At 38.7% G+C, this 21,275-nt stretch overlaps 1 protein-coding gene across 1 annotated transcript in view; it reads left to right on the plus strand.

Annotated features, from left to right (window-relative positions):
• Positions 1-13,088, plus strand: part of LOC136874034 (15-hydroxyprostaglandin dehydrogenase [NAD(+)]) — a 112,179-nt gene extending 99,091 nt beyond the window's left edge. The window contains exon 6 of the mRNA XM_067147528.2: positions 12,847-13,088. Within this exon, the coding sequence (XP_067003629.2) occupies positions 12,847-12,979 (133 nt within the window). The 3' untranslated portion in view covers positions 12,980-13,088. The remainder of the gene's footprint in view (positions 1-12,846) is intronic.
• Positions 13,089-21,275: the final 8,187 nt, after the last annotated feature.

Consider the following 21,275-nt stretch of genomic DNA (forward strand, 5'->3'; position numbering starts at 1 on the left):
ACTTCGCACCAGGGTGCATGATCATAGTTTTTTTTAGTAGAGACATCTATAAGAGAAAGTCCACACTTCTTGATCAATAGAAAACAAAACACGTTGAAATCCACACAGTATTGACAACTTGGTAATCACAAAATTTTACAGTAGTGACATCTTCTGAGAAACTTATAAATTGGTCCAGTTTTTAAGGTTCAGATTTTCTCCAGTAGAGGAGTATTTATTAGCGCAAGATTTAAAATTGCGGCGTAGGGGTGTACCGCCCGGTACAATCCTAAAAATAAGAAAGCTTTTCCCTGTCAGTGGACTTATCTACATATTCAAATTTTTAATGAAATCTAAAGTCAGTCAGTCCGGCCATTCTATCCGGGCGATTTTCTTCATTTTTTAACTGAAAGGCATTCATGCACAGATTTGTTATCAGGTACCATAAATCACTTAACCTCCGCCTTCCTAAAATTATTTTATATTTTCAATGTTTGTCTCTTTGAAGCAATCATGTCTTTGGTTCTAACTGAGTTACAGAGTTTGCTTTGGCCCAGTGGATCAAGCTCTTTCATTTCAGCTCTTAATTATTTAAATTAAAGTTATGAGTGCACATTCAATTTGACATCTCATTTCTTCAACATGTTTTCTCATTGAAGCAATCATATCTTTCGTTCTAATTGAGGTACGCAGTTCGTTTTCGTCTACAATACTCAGTGGATCAAGCGCTTTCTTTTGATGTAATAACTACGTAAATTGCTAGATTCTGAGAAAAGTTATGAGTACGTTTGTCTCCATGACGAAGATATTTGAAGGACTTTTTAGCAGTTCGGCGCGTAGTGTTGTTCCAAGGAACGTTTAATTCAATTTCTTTGTGTGATGTAGTTTCAAGTGTTTTGTTGACATAATATTACATTCTATTACCACAGCAGATCATGTGCTTTATTTCATTAACTCGAAACTTTGCAAAAAAATCTGTGAGGTTAGTAACGAACAACACCATACTTTGTACATTGCGGGCGGAGCCAGCGGGAAACTGCTAGTAGAATTAAACAAAATCCTGATGGAACTATTGAAAGATACAAAGCGAGATTGGTCGTAAAAGGATTTTCCCAAGTAAAAGGGATAAACTACAATGAAACATTCAGTCCCATTGCAAATATGAGTGCAATAAGAACCATCTTAAGCGTTGCAGCTAGCAAAAAGCTGTCACTTGCACAATTTGATATATACTGCTTATCTGATTGTATTCTCGAAAACGCCAAAACAGGCCTCCCTTTACATCAACAACAACATCGTCCAACAAGTATCTTCCATCAAATATCTTGGAAATCTAATGAACCAGCATTGTCATTCAAAATGTGAAATCTTATCCAGGATTGGACAAGCAAAAAAGTATGTTCTATACCATGAGGACCTTATTCACCAGACGAGAACTCAACCTCCAGCTCAGATTTCGAATGCTACGTTGTTATGTCTTTCCTGTCCTTCTGTATGGTTTCGAAGGGTGGACGCTTAGCCCTTTATTGGAGAAGCGGATTGAATCTTTTGAAATGTACTTAAACAGAAGAATATTCCGAATATCTTGGGTAGAAAAGAAGACAAATGAAGAAGTCCTCAACAATTTGAACAAAAGGAAAGAGCTTCTCATAACCATCAAGGAGCATAAGTTCAGCTACCTTGGGCACATCATGAAAGGTGAACGATACGAACTTCTCCGACAGATAATTCAAGGGAAGATTGATGGGAAAAGATCTGTGGGAAGACGGAGAAATTCCTGGCTGAAAGACTTGCGACGGTGGTATGGACATACGTCGATAGAAATATTCCGTGCTGCCGGTTTCGCGTGTAATCATAATCAATTGGATCGCCAATCTTCGGAGGGAGACGGCGTCATAATAATAAGAAGCATATCTGTATGGAAATCTTTATGAGGGCGAGGAGAATTACATTCAGCAACCTGAAGGACACAATAATGGAAAAACTAAGTTTGTAAACTAAAGAACAGCTTATACGGTTTCAAGCAAGCTGCAAGATGCTGATACAAGAGATTTGTCGATTTTCAGAAGAAGCTCAACTTCATTTTTAGCAGTACCATCCCTTGTTTATTTACAATAAATAAGGGTAAATATCAGATTATCCTAGCATTCTATGTCAACGGCGGTCTTGTGGCATCAACCAGTAAGACAGAATTAGATGCTTTTCGGAAGCTCGAAAAGGTGAATTTAAAGTAAGTCATAAGAATCTATCTGATTCGCTTGGAATGGAAATCGCTCAAGACGATGATGGTACAATTATAGTAGATCAAAAGAATTATACAGCAAGAATTTTCAAGAGAGAACTGTAGACTAGTTTCAACACCCATCATCGATTTCCCACAAGAAAATTCTGAGCCAGGGGGAGAAGAAAAGAGATTTTCTTACCTTCAACCAATGGGTCCACTTATGTATTTAATGGTATCAACAAGATTCGACATTGCATTTGCCATCGGTTTCATCTCACGTGCACTGGGGAAACCAACTGCTGAAGACATAGTTTTCGTTAAATGAATATTTCGCTACTTAAACAGATCTGCAGAAATTGGAATCGTGTATAGAGCTGAAGTAAGTGTTCTTGAAACTTACAGTGATGCAGATCTTGGTGGAGACATTAATACTGGACGCTCTACATCGGGGGTCATATACATGAACGCCGGATGAGCGATCTCATGGTCCAGCCAGAGACATGGGAGCGTTGCTGTCTCCACTGCAGAGGCCGAAGTATAAGCCGCGAGTGAAGCGAAATGGTTTGGCTTAGGAGGCTTTTAGAAGAGCTTGGCTGTCTTCATGAGACTTCGAAACTATACGTCGATAATAAAACAGCTATCAAACTAGCTAAGAACCCCAAAATGTATCGATGGACGAAACACATTGGGCTTCGCGCCGTTTCTATGTGAGAGAAATTGTACTGGAGGAGATAATAAATATTGAACCTATATCGATAGACAGTCAATTAGCTGAAATGCTAACTAAACCTCTTCACAAATCAAAGTTACAACATTTTATAAGTGAAAGTGAACTTTCAGAGAAGTGTGTTAAGTAAATTTCTCAATGAGAGAGAGTTTCGAGACCTGTGAGTTATTTACTTCATTATTCTTTGATTTTATCGTGTTATAGTACCGATTATCGAATCATAGTCCAAGAAAACTATTGTCCCGATATTCTCTGTGCTTTTTTTTTACCAATAATGATTCTATGAAGAAGACGAAGAATGTGATCAATTTGTACCTGTATCTGTATTATTAATGTGTAAAACAAGGTGTTTTTACAAAATTATATGCGGTTTGTTTCCACTTTAATCTCAATAGTTCAAGTCCAACTTGTAGAAAGCATGTTATGTTCCCAGCTTGATCACATCCTTTGCAACAATGACCTACTGTAACACTTTGTTGATTGTAAAAGTCATCCCAGGTGAACCTCTCACAGCACAGCATGAGCTTCTGATCCACAAGCAAAAGTAAAGACGTCATATCCTTACCAAAGCCACATTGCCAATGAAGATCAAATGGTTTAATCTAAAAGTGATTCAAACAGCTCAGCCATTCATTGATGACTTCAGGGCCTAAATTGTTCAAGATCTGGATGCAAACAATTTTGATAGCCCAGACTATATACAACAACATTTCTAGAATTACCACACTGAGAGATCAAGACAGAATCTAGGTGTCTCAAAGGAGAGACTGAAGATCAAAAAAGCCGAAACTCAGGAGTAGTTCAGGGAGAAGTATTATGGTTTCATGGAGTGATGGAAGGAAGTCTACAAACAGCAGGATTATGCCCTGTCTGAGGAGGTGGTAAAAGGCCGCTAAGAAACTTGCAAATACCGTTGCAGAAGCTAAATGTGAAGTAGTGCAACTTGGGAAACTTCAGAGACCTGGTGTAACTTGGGTGTGTGAAACAAACCTACCAGTTTCCATCCATTATCAAAATAATTCCAGGTAAGTCGCATCCAGATAATATATCCTTGACGATACGGGGAAACTGTTCACAAAGGACGAGGTCATCAACAACTCTTGGAGAGAGTATTTCAATGAGATGAAGGCCACTTGAATTACTGTACTTTATTATCCAGTGTCCTTAACTTATGAAAGTTCCCCATCTCCAAGCCAATAGTGTTTCTACTCCGGAGATATAACCGCTTTAATTTGATGAGTAAGTATAATTTGTGATATCTGAAGCCAACTACTTTCATTTTTGACTCAGTTAATTTACAACTGTTAGGTTCTTCAGTCTGCCAAAACTAATCTTGAAAAATAAATGTATAAACTATCTGTAAAAAAGACTTATGGCAAGATAAATATGCCTGAAAAAATCTTACTTAAAATAACATGATATATTTCGTTGTTGAAATAACATCATATTCTATCATATCACACTAAAATATATTTAGAAATGTACACACCCCTAAAAATCGCAAACTTGATATTTAAAAATAATCTTAGTGTTAGGTAGCATATTCTATTTTTATTTTCAATACACAATTAATTAAAAAAATAATATTTCTATGCCTATTCCAAAGATAACAACACTCAAAACATTTGAGGTTAAGAAGATATGGGTGTTTAAGCTAAAAGAAGCAGAATCTGGCAGTTTCTCTGATTACCAAAAGTATTGATTTAAATCATGTAAGTTTAAGGAAATATAATGGAAACATTTTGAATCTTGATTATAAGATCAATAGGACGTATTGCCACCCATAGCTGCAATTACTGCAGTAAATCTTCTGGGCATCCTCCTGATCAAGCGCTGGATATTCTCTTCTAGTACGTTCTCCCATTCTTCTTCACTACCTTCAGTCACTTTGAAAACTTAGCACCGAAGGCAGCGACCAATCATGTCCGACATATGCTCAATTGGGCTGAGGTCTGGACTCCGGGCTGGCCACTCCAGAGTGCGAATGTTGACCTCCCAAAGAAATTCTATGAATCACTGAGCAACAAGATTCCATAAATCATGTATAAGCACAAAGATTTCACTGAAAGCGAATTCAAATGGCATTATGTGCTTAATGAGAATCTGCTCAACCTAATGGGGTGCCATGAGGAAGCCATTCTCAGCGAGTACAAGATTGTTACAGTTATCTGAAAATACGCCACCCAAAAAATTCACCGATCTTTCTCCAAAAGATATGATCCTGACAAAGTTACAGGGGTCTAAACATTATCATGCCCTTCTCCACACCCTATCTTTCCAATCAGAGGACCTTGGGTTGAATCTGGATTCATCACTGAAGAGTATATGTCCACATTGACACTCAGTCCAATGGTCATGCATCTGCGCTAAATGAAGACGGTCTCTCCGGTGTTATGACAGAAGTACTGGTCCCTGGCTGGATTTCGAGAGGCTAAATTTACCTCGTGAAGCCTCCTGACTGTGTTGTCACTCACAGCGGCATAATGGACCTACATCAGACTACTCCGAGCCTCAACCGCTGTAAAATGTCACTTCCTTAACACTTCTAGCCTCCAAAAGCAAACTTGCAAAGCAGAATTGCACATAGAATGGCTTGAACCAGGTTTTCTGTGGTATGTATGATGATTCTGACAATGTTTCACACCCCGATGATTGCTTATAGGAGACGTGTTCAAAACCTCTGCTACATAGCGCTAGCTACGACCATCATTCACAATGCTACTGCTTTCGCTGAGTCTACAGAACTTACAAGGGAACATCGGCAATGCGTAAGTCGCCGATCGCGATGAAACTTGGAAAACACATGGAGGTACACGTAAAAACGATGTCAGCATCAATTTTGGGTGCCAACATTCATTAGGGCGTTAACTACGGGGCCTAAAATTTGCGACATTTCAAATTCCGCGCGATCAGCGATGAATACCTGCTGGCCAATGCTAAGCTGGCACACTGCGTACTTGGAGACACGCCTCTGCACCTCCTTCCCTCCACGCTTCAATTGGTTCAACACCGCACGTTTACCTTCTCCCCGAACTTGGCGGCTGCGGTGGCTAACCAATTGGAGTGGGGAGGGGAGGAGGTGCAGAGGCGTGTCTCCAAGTACGCAGTGTGCCAGCTTAGCATTGGCCAGCAGGTATTCATCGCTGATCGCGCGGAATTTGAAATGTTGCAACTTTTAGGCCCCGTAGTTAACGCTCTAATGAATGTTGGCACCCAAAATTGATGCCGACATCATTTTTACGTGTACCTCAATGCGTTTTCCAAGTTTCATCGCGATCGGCGACTAACACATTGACTATGTTTCCTTGTTAGAGGCATGTTGTTGGGTTGTTTATGGCTCAGCAACCCCTCAGGTAATGATCAGATAGTGGTCATCAGCATCAAAGGTAGAAAGTGATTAGGCTGTGAGCTTGCATACGGGAGATAGTGGGTTCGAATCCCAATGTCGGTATGTCTGAAGATCGTTTTCCTTGGTTTCCCATTTTCAGAACCAGGCAAATGCTGGGACTGTACTTTAATTAAGGCCATGGCCGCTTCCTTCCAATTCCTAGGCCTTTCCTCTCTCATCGTCGACATAAGACCTATCTGTGTTGGTGCGACGTAAAGCCACTAGCAAAAACGAACAAAGTGATTACAATGCTGAAATAATTGTTTTTATAATCGGCGCAAAATGAATAAGTAATATGCAGGAGCACTCACCATTGTCTGCATGGGTTACAATATTGCATTTTTTAAATCCTAAAAAGCTTTCTGTTGTTATTCATTGTTAGTTCTCCTTCAGTAATGTTCATTCCAACTAGCTAGTCAGGCTGTTAACTTTCTGCCATGCTATTACCATGCTGTAGTTTAATTATTTTAGGTGTAGTTCTATTACATGTTTTCTTTCTCAGATAGTTTATACATTTATTTGTTCGAGATTAGATTAATTGCAGCAGACTGAAGAATCTAACAGAAGTAGAACTAGTACCGTACACCTCATTTTAAAGCAACTGGGTCAGCAGTGTTGCCTTAATTTTCAAGTCAGTCTTGAGACTGTTGATGTGCCTCTCAAAGGAGTAACAGTTGTATCAGTACCTGAATCTACGGATATATATACATTCATTATACATATTATTTTGCTTTTTCATATTAGTTTTTTTAGCAGTTCAAGATGGCGACTACTGTGTGTGAGTCTATGATATCCGTGGTGGATAATGGTGTAAGATGCAGTGAAAAATGTGGCAAATGCAGAAGAGTAATTAAAAATGGGATTCTGTATCGTAAGTGTGACGAATGGTACCATTTTCGTTGTGCAAATATTGTAAATAGGTCTGATATTGAAGAAAGTGTGTGGCTGTGTCCCGAGTGTAAACAAACTGATAGTGAGGTAGAACAACAAGAAAGAGAGACTTACGAATCTATGCTTAAGATTTTAGGAGTGCTACAAGAAGACTTATGTACTTTGTAACTTGAAAATGAGAGCTTAAAGGACAGAATAAAGAAACTGGAAGATAAAGAAGACAGTGGGGAAGAAAGATCGCCGTGGACGGAAGTGACGCGTAGCCATTTTAGGCCTAATGTTAAACATATGGGAGAAACTACGTACAACTTAAAACCGGGAAAAAACTCTTTGCAGTGCCAAAATAGATTTCAGTCATTGCAACGAGTTCCAGAAGAAGACACACCAAGTTTTCCGAATAATTTTAAATCCAGTGGAGGTAACCTACAGAAGAAGAAAACCAATCGGAAGTCAAGATCGCCAAAAATTCATCTCTATGCAGACAGTCAAGGGCGGGGTATGGCAGAAGGCATCAAGGATGAGCTGCATAATCCAGAAACTGAGGTTTTAGGACTAATAAAACCAGGTGCCAAAACTGAAGACGTCCTTTCCAAGTTGTGATCCTGTGTTAGAGAAGGACAACTACGTGGTGATTGCGAGTAGTACAAATGACATTGCTGCAAATGAAGGTGAGGAACTAATTACGACCCTCAGAGGTAAGATTTCGAAACTACCTGACTCAAAAGTAATTGTAGTTAATGTGCCACCCAGGTATGACCTTATAGAAGACTCGTGTGTGAACAAAGCTGTACATGATGTAAATATAAAAATCAACAGATTAAGTAAGAGTTTTAGAAATGACTACGGTATGTAGTAGATACTTTAGGTCTTGGCAGGCAAATGTTCACTAGGCATGGGATACATCTGCATGGTAATGGAAAAGCAACTCTCTGTAGACAAATTGCTACAATTATCAACAGAGATTTGCAAACTAATATGCACTTAAGAAAACCCATACCACTAAATTGGCATATACAGGGAAACTTGCCAGAAAACCCAGATCCTTATATCAAGATCTATGTAAAGATCTGGGTTCCAGGGACGTTCTCAACTCATGAGTCAAATGTTACCCAATTACAAGAGTCAAGTTTTAGGGAGGAAGGGGGTCTGAGATTGCTCTTGGTAAACTGTCAGAGTGTAGTAAATAAACAAATAAAATTCAGTACAATGATGGAATCTTATGAGACTGATGTGATAGGAGTAGAATCATGGTTGAGAGAAGGGGTGGGTAATAGAGAAGTATTTCCAGAAGGGTATACAGTCTATCGTAGAGACCGAGGAGATAAAAAGGGTGGGGAGGGTGTTTATTCTGGTGAAGGAAACTTATTGTTCACATGAATGGTTTACCGATGAAAGGGATAAAATATTAGGAATAAAATTAGTTTGTGATAATATGAAGGAGGTGGGAATTATAGGAACATATAGGCCTGGAAGAGAGGAAAGAAACATGGAAATATTTGAGAAAATAATAGATTATACTCATAAAAACAATAATAATGATATGGTAATAATTGGGGGAGATCTAAACTTTCCTGAAGTTGAATGGAATGGAGCTGCAAGTGAAGCCTATGAACAGAAACTGGCAGATAAGTTAATTTGGGAGGGAGGATTTACACAAGTAGTACAAGAACCGACTCATCTCAACAACTTGCTAGATGTATTCTTGGTTAAACCATGGGAAATTGTTGATAAAACTGAGGTAATTGAAGGAATAAGTGACCATAAGGCTGTAATAATGGATGTAGGACTTGTACCAAAAATGCTTAATAAGACGGTCACACAAGACAAGAAATTATACAGAAATACTAAAGTTGATGAATTTGGGACTTACCTTAAATCACAATTCAGTTGTTGGATAAGTGAAGGGAGTAATGTGGATACACTTTGGGCTAAATTTAAAGGAATCATTTGGGAAGGAGAGAAGAGATTTGTACCTGTTAAGAAGGGTAAAATGTCCTCAGACCCTATTTATTATACAAGGGAAATAAGGAAATTAAAAAGAAAATGTAGAATAGTAAACAGGAAAATCAAAGAGGGTAGGGAGAGTAGAGAAAGAAGAAAACAGCTAATGAGGGAACTGAATAGAGTGAAAAAGGAAGCAAAAGAGAATTATATGAATGGCATACTTCAAGAGGGTAATGACCACAAAGGGAAATGGAAAAAGGTGTATTCATATATCAGGAATCATATAGGAAAAGGAATCCAAATCCCTACAATGGTGGGAGAAGGGGGTGAACACTATTCAACAGATACTGAGAAAGCAAATCTATTTAGTAGGGAATTCAGAGATTCAGTAGATGATTGTCAGGAGTTGAAAACAGTAACAGAAGATAGAGAGGGAGAGACACATAGGGAAACAAGAAGCTTCTCATTCACAAATGAAGATATTTTCAGAGAAATCCAACTGCTTCAGCAAGGAAAAGCAGCAGGAAGTGATCAAATTACTGGGGAGGTATTAAAGACAATGGGGTGGTACATAGTGCCTTATTTAAAATTTCTCTTTGACTATGTCATAAATAATAGTGTAATACCAAAAGAATGGAAGGAATCTATAATAATACCAATTTACAAAGGAAAGGGTGATAAAAGGAAACCAGAGAACTACAGACCAATCAGCCTGACCAGTATAGTTTGTAAAATACTGGAGAGTTTAATAGCACAGTACTTCAGAGGGATATATGATGATAAAAATTGGTTCATGAGGAGCCAGTATGGATTTAGAAAGAAATTTTCTTGTGAGGCACAACTGGTGGGATTTCAGCAGGAATTATCAGATCAGTTGGATTCAGGAGGCCAGTTATATTGCATAGCCATAGATCTTTCCAAAGCCTTTGATAGAGTGGAACATGGAATATTATTAAAGAAATTGGAGGGAATAGGATTGGACATAAGGGTTATACGTTGGATAAGAACATTTCTAAATTCAAGGGTTCAGAAAGTCAAAGTAGAAAATAATATATCACAGGAAAAGAAAGTTTGGAAGGGAATCGCACAGGGTAGTATAATCGGTCTGTTACTTTTCTTAATATATACAAATGATTTAGGGAGCAGTATAACATCAAAAATAAGATTGTATGCAGATGATATAATTGTTTATAGGGAAATAAATAACATTGAGGATTGTTCAAAATTACAAAGGGACCTTGAAAGTGTCCAACAGTGGGTTGAAGAAAATAATATGAAGGTTAATGGAGGCAAATCAACTGTTACAACATTTACAAACAGGAGCTTTAAAACTGAATTTGAATATACTTTGGATGTGGTAGTTATCGCAAAAGATGGCAAGTGCAAATACTTTGGTGTGAGATTTGAAAGAAATTTGCACTGGAAGGGTCATGTTGATGACATTGTTGGGAAAGCATACAGATCGTTACATGTCATAATGAGGCTACATAAAGGATGCAACAAGGAATTAAAAGAGAAAAGTTACTTAATTATGGTTCATCCATTATTGGAATATGCAAACAGTGTTTGGGATCCTCACCAAGAATACCTAATAAAAGAAATAGATAGTGTGCAGAGGAAAGCAGCAAGATTTGTAACAGGGGATTTCAGGAGAAACAGTAGTGTATCAGAAATGTTAGAGGAACTTGGGTGGGAAACTTTAAGTAAGAGAAGGGAGAAAACTAGACTTATAGAATTATATAGAGCCTAAACAGGAGAAGCATGGGGAGAAATCCGTGAGAGGCTTCAGTTGGAAAATAATTATATTGGCAGAACTGACCACAAGTATAAAATTAGAAGGAATTTTAGCAGAAGCGACTGGGGTAAATTTTCATTCATTGGGAAGGGCGTGATAGAGTGGAACAGTTTACCAGGGGTAGTGTTTGATCCTTTTCCAAAATCTGTACAGGTATTCAAGAAGAGAATAAACAGCAACAGGGAAAATAAATGAAGTGTTAGAGGGCATTCGTCCAATGCAGGCTATTGTAAATAAAAAATGTGTGTTAAAAAAAGTAATTCCATCCCCTGGTCCATGGAGTTTGGACAGCCAAAGTAGGGGACTGCCTGTAGGGGTGAAGTACAGTGGGGACTTCGAGGGCCCTGGGACTGCTATGGTAGCTGTGAAAGCCCTTCAGGAACTCTTAAAAGTGGTGGCAAAAGGAAGCTCTGGTTAAGACGCAGCAGGTCGTTATGCTACTTAGGTTCCAAACTGGGTAAAAAAGTAAATAAATCCAATGTAAATTTTAATCTTATACCAGTTGCATAGTATTATTTGAAGTAACTCCACATACTGTATATGAGTTGACTATGTTTGTAAATATAGGAGATATTATAAGTAGAATTTTGTAAACAATATACATTTATTAAGGATGATCTGTTTGTTTAATAGAAAAAATTGTTAGCATGAATTGTATATTATTGTATTCTAGAAAAAATGTTTTTCTTCTCTTGTTAATTTAAAATTTAGTGCTTGACAATAATGTATTTTAGTGTGCCATTTGCCACCGAGGTAGACACCTCATTTGCATATAAAGAGGATTGGATTGGATTGGATTGGATTGGATTGGATTGGATTGGATTGGATTGGATTGGATTGGATTGGATTGGATTGGATTGGATTGGATTGGATTGGATTGGATTGGATTGGATTGGATTGGATTGGATTGGATTGGATTGGATTGGATTGGATTGGATTGGATTGGATTGGATTGGATTGGATTGGATTGGATTGGATTGGATTGGATTGGATTGGATTGGATTGGATTGGATTGGATTGGATTGGATTGGATTGGATTGGATTGGATTGGATTGGATTGGATTGGATTGGATTGGATTGGATTGGATTGGATTGGATTGGATTGGATTGGATTGGATTGGATTGGATTGGATTGGATTGGATTGGATTGGATTGGATTGGATTGGATTGGATTGGATTGGATTGGATTGGATTGGATTGGATTGGATTGGATTGGATTGGATTGGATTGGATTGGATTGGATTGGATTGGATTGGATTGGATTGGATTGGATTGGATTGGATTGGATTGGATTGGATTGGATTGGATTGGATTGGATTGGATTGGATTGGATTGGATTGGATTGGATTGGATTGGATTGGATTGGATTGGATTGGATTGGATTGGATTGGATTGGATTGGATTGGATTGGATTGGATTGGATTGGATTGGATTGGATTGGATTGGATTGGATTGGATTGGATTGGATTGGATTGGATTGGATTGGATTGGATTGGATTGGATTTGATTTGATTTGATTTGATTTGATTTGATTTGATTTGATTTGATAGTATGCATTTCAAACTTCAGGAAAGGAGAGTGCAATGCTTGCTTTTGCCCTCTCAGAACATCCATGAACTATACCGGTACTCAAGATTTTCTCATTGTTTGCAAGTTATATAAATTATCGTTGTGGATAATTCTTACCTGTTATCTTGTAAGAATAATGCTATCTGTCTTTCAGATCCATAAATCCTATTTATTTCTTAGCACATTTCTCTTACCCTGATGATCATTGTTGAACTCTTCCAGCATACAGGGTAGGATGGTTGTAAACGAGAACTGTCTAATGTTGTCTGTCCAAAAACGTTTTGTTATTCATAGCAATTTTCTCTTATCGTACATATTTTATTTTACAGGGCAGAGAGTGCTGCTAAAAGCTTTCTCAAAATGATCCGTGAAGCTAAAAATGGTGATGTTTGGGTGACTGAAGCAGATGAAACTTACTCAGTCGCGATACCAACACGTGAAGCCATGAGAGAAGAAATTTGAAGTCATACTTAAATCACTGTATATCAATTCTGTTCATCCAATAACTGATTAATTAATCTTCATGTTGTATAAACTGAAATAAAACGTCAATAAACGAGCCTTTTTCATAGCTAGAAATAGTCAGTAAACTTAAATATCATGTTTTCTTTTGTTTCTTAATAATATTTACTGTACTTCACTATGTTAGTCTCTGCTTAAACAGCACCAATTTACTAGTTTCCCAAAGAATTCTTGATCATTCACCTTTCCGTAATTTATTGTTCTTTCATAGATCTGTAAATCCATAGTTCTGTAAATCCATGCGGTAATTACTGATTTGTAGGGCAACTCAATGCTCAAATTTATATTTCTCCGAGAATAATTCTCTATCAGAACTAGCCTTGGTTAATGACACACTCAAAAATTCTGAGTGACCTATGCTTACATTAAAAAAATTGAAGTCAGAGGGTGAATAGGTAAAGCGTTACCTGATACCGTTATGTGGAGAAGTGGGGTCCCGCAGGGCAGTATTAGTGGACTTTTATGTTTTCTTAGATATATAAATAATATTGGCAAAGAATTGGAATCACAGATAAGGCTATTTGCGGATGATGTTATACTGTATGGAGTAGTAAATGAGTTGCAGGATTGTGACCGACTGCAGGAGGACTTAAAAAATGCTGTGAGATGGACAGCAAACAATGATATGAATGTAAGTGGGATGAAAAATCAAATTGTAAGTTTCACGAAGAGGAAATATCCTCTGTGTTTGAATTATTGTGTTGATGGGGTGAAAGTATTGAACATTTATTGAACTTAACAGGCGATTAGCCCCGATACACGTTCACAAAGCCCCTTTTCATGCACGAACCACTAACAACAAAAGAAAAGAAGAGAAACACAAGACTCCTTGGGCATGCCATGAGGGCCATCAGATACCCCGGAAACGTGACAGTCCCAAGGGAGGGTCACCACAGCAGTCATCCTCAGTCCCTACATGCCACGTCCATCGTCTCCACTTAATATTAAGAAATAAAATAAAAAATTAAAGATAATAATATAAAAAAGAAAGAAAGAATATTAATAGCAATCAAAGAAGTATAAGTTAACAATCTGCTACTACTGTCCGACCATGTCATCACCCCTGGTAAGAAGAAAGCTGCCCTTCCAATGGTGGCACGACAGGCCCTATCTGTGGGGCCCAAAAGAAGACCCCAACAACCTTACTAGATGACAGTGCGGTTCTCTCACCATTCCATTGCGGCCGGCCACGTGAGGCTGAAATCGCTCCCTCTCGTATCCCGCCTCTCTCATGTCTCCCTTCTTTTACATATTGGGGGTAGGCCGGTCCTACCCCGTTCTCTTACGGGTATGTCCTGCTCTCCCTTGCCCATCACTCCTTACCATCTCCTACTATGCGTAAATAGTGAGAAAAAAGCACCTGCCCAAATATATACAACCGAGTACCATGTTGCTAGCTTACTACAAATAATAATAAAGTTGTAATGCTCGTAATCTGCTGAGGCTACGTAACAATCAGTAAAAGTGTTAGAGTAAAGTTAGAACAAAAGATAATGAAAGAGCAAGATGGCGCAACCATGTAAAACCTACTTCTGCATCCTACCCTGTCAGCATGTCCTAACATTTAAAGTGCTGAGTGCCAATCTCCTAGTGACCTATTTATGCTGGCTACTCCACTATTTACATTCCAGCTTATTACATCATATACTACCTCGCACTTCTCTCAGACATTGTTGTTTCACTGCGCATAAGAACTTATTCAGTTCGTTACCCATACAGTAATTCTTTGCTCATATTTTTGTCTACATATTTTTTGCTGCTTTACATTTAGAAACTTTGTCCTTAGTTTCTCTGTCCCTATACAACCACAAAGTAAGTGTAGATCATCAGTCTTAGCCTCACATAGTATGCACTGAGAGCTCTCTTTGCTCCTGATCCATCCTTTATTTCTATGCAGCCTCATTAGCCACCATAGTATCCCACCCTGTAATCTTCCATCCCCGAAACTTAAATTGGAGATCTGGTAGAACTTATAGAATATGCTGAGCGAAGGCCTTTCGCTACATTCTTCCAAACAATTCTGCATCTGGATGTTCTTAATTCTCATTGTCAGGGCCCTCTGCATTATATTATTCCCCTTCCATCACTCCCGCCAAATATATCCCAAATCTTCAACATAACTTTTGATTTTTGCTAGCCAACACTAATCATACATTCCTTCCAGTTCATATCTATATGCTTCCTGAAGCAGAATACCGCCGCCACCCCGTCTTAATCTAGACCAATAATTTAATACCCTTTTAACACAATCTATCTCGATAAACAGGGGCTTCCTGGCCGAGGTGGTAAAGGCGTGCTCGGTTCGCCCGGAAGGACGTGGGATCGAATCCCCGTCAGGAAGTCGTAAAATATAAGAAACGAGATTTCCACTTCCGGAGGTGCATATGGCCCGGAGGTGCATATGGCCAGGAGGTGCATATGGCCCTGAGGTTGATTCAGCCTACACCAAAAATGAGTACCAGATTAATTCCTGGGGGCAAAGGCGGCCGGGCGTAGAGCTAACGACTCTACCCCATCACGTGCCGCGCTTAACAGGGCCCTCGTGGCCTGTACGGAGGTGACTTTGTCTTTTTATCTCGATCAACTCTCCGCATAAGATTAATGCCCCCACATTGGCTGTACATTGCGGTAATCTCATAACAGCCTTACTGAATTTAAATATTATTTGATTCAGGCTGACCCTTTTCTTTTCTAATCCCCACAATTCAACCCCATATAAAGTTCTGCTTAGGACTAGAGTTTTTAGTACAAGCCTCAGTATTTTATAGCTCAACCCTGGGTATTTGCGACTAGAATTTTTATTGCTGCTAGGGCTGCAACACCTCTCAATTTAAATCTCTTGATGTGGTCATCCCATTCTCCCTTTCTATTTAGTATCACTCCTAGATATTCTAATCTATCTACTTCCTCTATTCTTGCCCCCCTGTACCCTCCATTCCCTTACTTTTTTACCCTCCTTCTCTTACTTATAATCATCACCTTCGATTTGTTATAGTTAATTTTCAGTGACCACATATTCGCGTAATCTACTAATGTATTCAAACGTTCCGGCAATCCACCCCTAGTTGGCATCATTAACAGCATATCATCAGCGAAAATCAGGCCTGGTATCTCTATATTACCCACCGCCGGTATAGCCCACCTAGCCCCTTCGTGTCCGTCCAGTATATCATTTATAAATAGTAAAATAATATGGGCGATAATTTGCAGCCTTCTTTGAGACCCAGCTTGCATTCTATCGGTTTGCTTATTGCATTGTCCTCTAGTTTAACGCTGCTATATACTCTCTGATACAGCGCCTCTACCGCACGTATCATTTTCTTAGAGACTCCCAGCCTCCCTAATTTTTCTATTAACGCTCTTCTGCTCACCGTGTCGACCGTTGCCAAAAATATGCTGCCTCCTTCCCGTACCATGTATTTCTCTGCCAGCAATTTCACAATCATGATATTATCTATTGTTTGCCTCCCCTTCCTGAATCCTCCCTGATATTTGGAGATTATACCGTTATTTTCAGCCCAATCCCTTAGTCTGTTAGCTAAGACACCTGTGTAAATTTTGCTCAATGAACCTAAAAGAGTTATACCTCGGTAGTTATTAGGTAAATTTATATTCCCTTTCTTTTTATATATTGGGCATATTATCCCATATTCCATTCCTTCGGTACTTTCGCCCCGTTGAGAATCCTGTTGAATAGCTTTACAATTCCTTTTGCCATCTGGCTGTATTTACTTATTTGTTTCCAGCATACATTACTAACACCAGTCATTACCGCCCCCCTGCTGATTTCATCTTCAGTTTCCCAGTCACCTCTGTTCTTCTATCGTTAAATCCCTATCTAGTTCGTGTATACTTACTTCCACATTAGACCACAAGGCGTGCTTTCTTTTCCTTATACTCCCAATCGTCCCTTCCTCCTAAAAGCTCGCTAAAATATGTCACCCATTGTACATAGTCAATATTCTTTTTTTCAGTCCCTTCCCTCTTTTATTGATCATATTTATTCTCTCCCTTATTTTTTCAGTTCGATTTATTCTGCATTCCCTGTTTATTAGCTCTGATTGGTCCTTCAACCACTGCTTCTTCTTCTCCGCAATTTTACTTTTGTAATCTTTCCACAGCCTGCAAATTGCTTCACGATCTTTGCTCCCTCCTTTTGCTCTATACTCTTTTAATGCTCCTAACGCTGCTTTTCTGCGGATCTCACATTCCCTGCCATAACAACCATCCACTTCTACTTTTTCCTTCTGCTGTGCTCGACTGCCCGTGTCACTCTCCTTATAGGGTATTCTAATAACTCCAGCGCTCTATCTATATTATTTTCCTTCAGCACCCTTTCCCAGCCAATTCTCATTAATTGTATTTCTTTATCCATAAGTGCGTCTAGCTCTCCTTTTGAGTTCTCTGACCATATGCATTTAATATAACCACTACCCCATTCTATCGGACATTTTCTCTCTTCATCTTTGCTTTCCTCTCTCCTCACCAAACTAACCCATACCGGAGCGTGGTGCGATTTGGTGCAGTCCTCCACCACTATGCTTTTGATGTTAATTAGCAAGTCCTCTGAACTCATTACTTAACAACGCTCCCCCTTGTTCAGTAATATAGGTCATTTGACCTTTTCTGTCCCCCTCCCAATAGCCGTTCCGAATGAAGAAATTCCCGACTTCGCATAATTCTAACCGTAGTTATTAATTACCATATCATTACTACTTCTTCCTGATCCTACTATCAACTCTCCTTCTTTACTATACCTCGGACTTCGCTCGCCTATTCTGGCATTGCAGTCTCCAAGTAACAATAATCCGTCCTCCTCATACCTCCCTCTAATGATACTAGTTTCTAATAATAATTCCTCAAAGAAGTTATCATTTGCACATGGAAATTCCTTGGGGTGATAGTAGGCAAAAGCCAAGCACACACGTTTCTCTCTCTGTCTCTCTCCCCATGTTAAATCTTATCCACATAACCCTTCAATGTCACTCTCAATATGCTTTATACATTCATTCCACACTTCTTTGACTAGCAGCGCTATTTCTCCGGGCGCACGGCCCATTTTACTTAATCTCTTTCTTGACTTGTGCCTTACCGTGAATCCCCTCCCCCCAAGTTATCTACCTGCCTACTTCTAGCCATTTTTCCAAAAGCGCTACAATATCAAAACTTTCTATTAAATTTTTCACTTTTATATTACGTATTTTACTCAATACACCTTCAATATTAATAAAGCCTATCTTCCAGTCTAGTTACAGCTTTTTTCCGTACCTTCCAATCCACCATCTTACTTCTCGTCACCCTCTCGCTCTCAGCTTCTACCTCCCTTCCATCCTTCCTCTTTTTATCTTATAAGCCTGTATGTTTTTCCCCACAGGCCCTTCAGGCTCCTGCTTCTCCCCTTGGTCATAAGGTCTCCCTCTTTCTTGTCCTCCCCAGGTCGACTATCAATGTATCCTCTTTTCCTTTCGGAACGCTATCTGTTAACACTTCCTGAACCTGCACATTTGATATTTCACTTACACTGTCTTGCACTGTACTGTTTTCTTGACTCGGCGCTTCAGCCATCGTTACCACGTTTCCTCCCTCCTCTTGAGCGTAATCCTGTCTATCTCTTGGCCGCTTCTATCGTTCTTCTTCCTGTTTTAGCTCTTCCTCCATGCCTTTTAGTTTTCTTACAGACCAAACACGCCACCAGACACCATTTGTTACCACCGACCTTTGATCCTTAATAAATGCTTTGAGGACTTGGTATCTAGCTCTACCTAAATGTTTTCGTAAGATTTTCATATTCTCAATCCCTTCTCTTCCCAAGTCTTTGCCTATCCAAATCCTTTCACCATGTAAGTTCCTTGCGTTTTTAACACGTTATCCGCCATTATGGTTGACATCAACTTCACTTTCACTGGTCTCCTACCTTTCACTTTTCCTACTCTTTCGACATCGTCCATATCATCTACAGTGAAGTGAAGTTTCAGCTTGTTTTGGGCGAGGTCCACCACTTTATATATAAGCTTCACTTTATCTTCACCCCGCTCTTCCTGTAATCCATAGATATATATATATACATTTCTTCATCCTTTCTTGGTTGATGAGACCGAGCTCATTCTTCAGTAACGCCACTTCCTTTTCCAGATTTTTACCTGCTCTTTTAGCACTCCCGTTGCTCTCTCACTTTCCTCTATTCTTTTTTCCGTAACTCCCCGCTGTTCGTTGAACCATGCCTTCATATCTTCAAATCCTTTGGCTTGTTCGTTTATCATTTCCTTTACCAGTGCATCTCCAATATATGTTTTTACAGCGTCTCCTATCAGCCCCTGATCCTCTCCCAGTCCTCCCAGCTCATGTCAGGGCCTGGATTCATCTCCACGCTCCCTATAATTAATAGCATAGTTATCATCGTCGCTGCAAAGATAGCCTCGGCGATCTTCCCCAGCTCTCCCTTATTCGCCGCATGCCCTGTCGTCTTCTTCTGCCTGCGCTGCCAGCTACCGATAGCCGCTCAATATTGCTCAATTTCAATCATGTCGTACCGCACTCACCTTACCACACATCCACTCTGGTTGGTTGCTCGAGTTGTACTGCCGGGATATAGTGCCTCATGGGGAATACTATAAGCACTCAGGTGTTAATATAAGGAATGATCTTCATTGGGGTAATCATATTCACTCTACTAACATGGTTATGAGAGTATTTAGGGATTGTAGTAAGGATGTAAAGGAGAGGACATATAAGTCTCTGGTAAGACTGCAGTTAGAGTATGGCTCCAGTCTATGGGATCCTCATCAGGAATACTTGATACAGGAACTGGAAAAAATCAAAGGAAATCAGCACGGTTTGTTCTGGGTGATTTCTGACGAAGAAGTAGTATTAATAAAATGGTGTAAACTTTGGGCTGGTAAGACTTGGGAGTAAGGAGAAGAGATGCTCGACTATATGATATGTTACATGTTAAGAATTTCAACCAGCAATAGCTAATAAGACAGGGCACATCACCTAAAGATAATTAGCCGCAAGAGAGGAAGTAAGGGGACTTTTAATAAGACTAAGCACTGCATATTTCATTCTGGAACGACAAATAAGATATAATACTTTCCTTCAGAGATAAGCTTGAGAAGTCTCCTCTTCCGTACAGCAAATAAGTACAACAAAAGCAGCCCTACTTCATTGATCCTTAAACTTCGCAATATTTTTTTAAAGAAGACGTATTAAACTACCAACTTCATTAAAAATTATTCAGTGCACACATTGCCAGACTCTTTTACATATGTAGATCTTTCAAAACAAAAATGTTTACTGATTTTTAAAATTTGTATTGTATATTAATTATTGTGTGTTTTATAGACAAGGCCAACACAAATTGTTTTTAAAAAATGCAATGGGCAGAACATTGTTAATGGTCTAAGAAAATAAGCTAGTAATTTTAATCTTAAAACAATTATATGCGGCTGAAGATGCCTAAATCAACGCAATAAGATATTTTAAAATGTATATTTAATCAAGTGAGATTATATGTTCTACTGAATAGGTGCATCCTCAAGGAATATTCTTCTTTCCATTTGAAGTATGCGGTATGTTTCGAGTGGTCAGTGGAGAGTTGGTGTGGAATGACGTAAGTAGACGAATAAGATTGAGTTGAGCTTTCAAAAGTAGGAAAGATCATAGTATGACGATAAAATTTGAATTCAAGAGGACAAACTGGGGAATATATTCATTTATAGGACGAGAAGTGAGGGACTGGAATAAATTATCAAGAGAAATGTTCAATAAATTTCCAAGTCCTTTGAAAATGTTTAAGAAAAACAAATTATACGGAAACTGCCACCTGGGCGACAGCCCTAAATGCAGATGATTGATTGATTGATTGATTGATTGATTGATTGATTGATTGATTGATTGATTGATTGATTGATTGATTGATTGATTGATTGATTGATTGATTGATTGATTGATTGATTGATTGATTGATTGATTGATTGATTGATTGATTGATTGATTGATTGATTGATTGATTGATTGATTGATTGATTGATTGATTGATTGATTGATTGATTGATTGATTGATTGATTGATTGATTGATTGATTGATTGATTGATTGATTGATTGATTGATTGATTGATTGATTGATTGATTGATTGATTGATTGATTGATTGATTGATTGATTGATTGATTGATTGATTGATTGATTGATTGATTGATTGATTGATTGATTGATTGATTGATTGATTGATTGATTG

Source organism: Anabrus simplex, chromosome 5 (genome assembly GCF_040414725.1).
Source record: "Anabrus simplex isolate iqAnaSimp1 chromosome 5, ASM4041472v1, whole genome shotgun sequence".
Classification (NCBI taxonomy): Eukaryota; Metazoa; Arthropoda; class Insecta; order Orthoptera; family Tettigoniidae; genus Anabrus; species Anabrus simplex.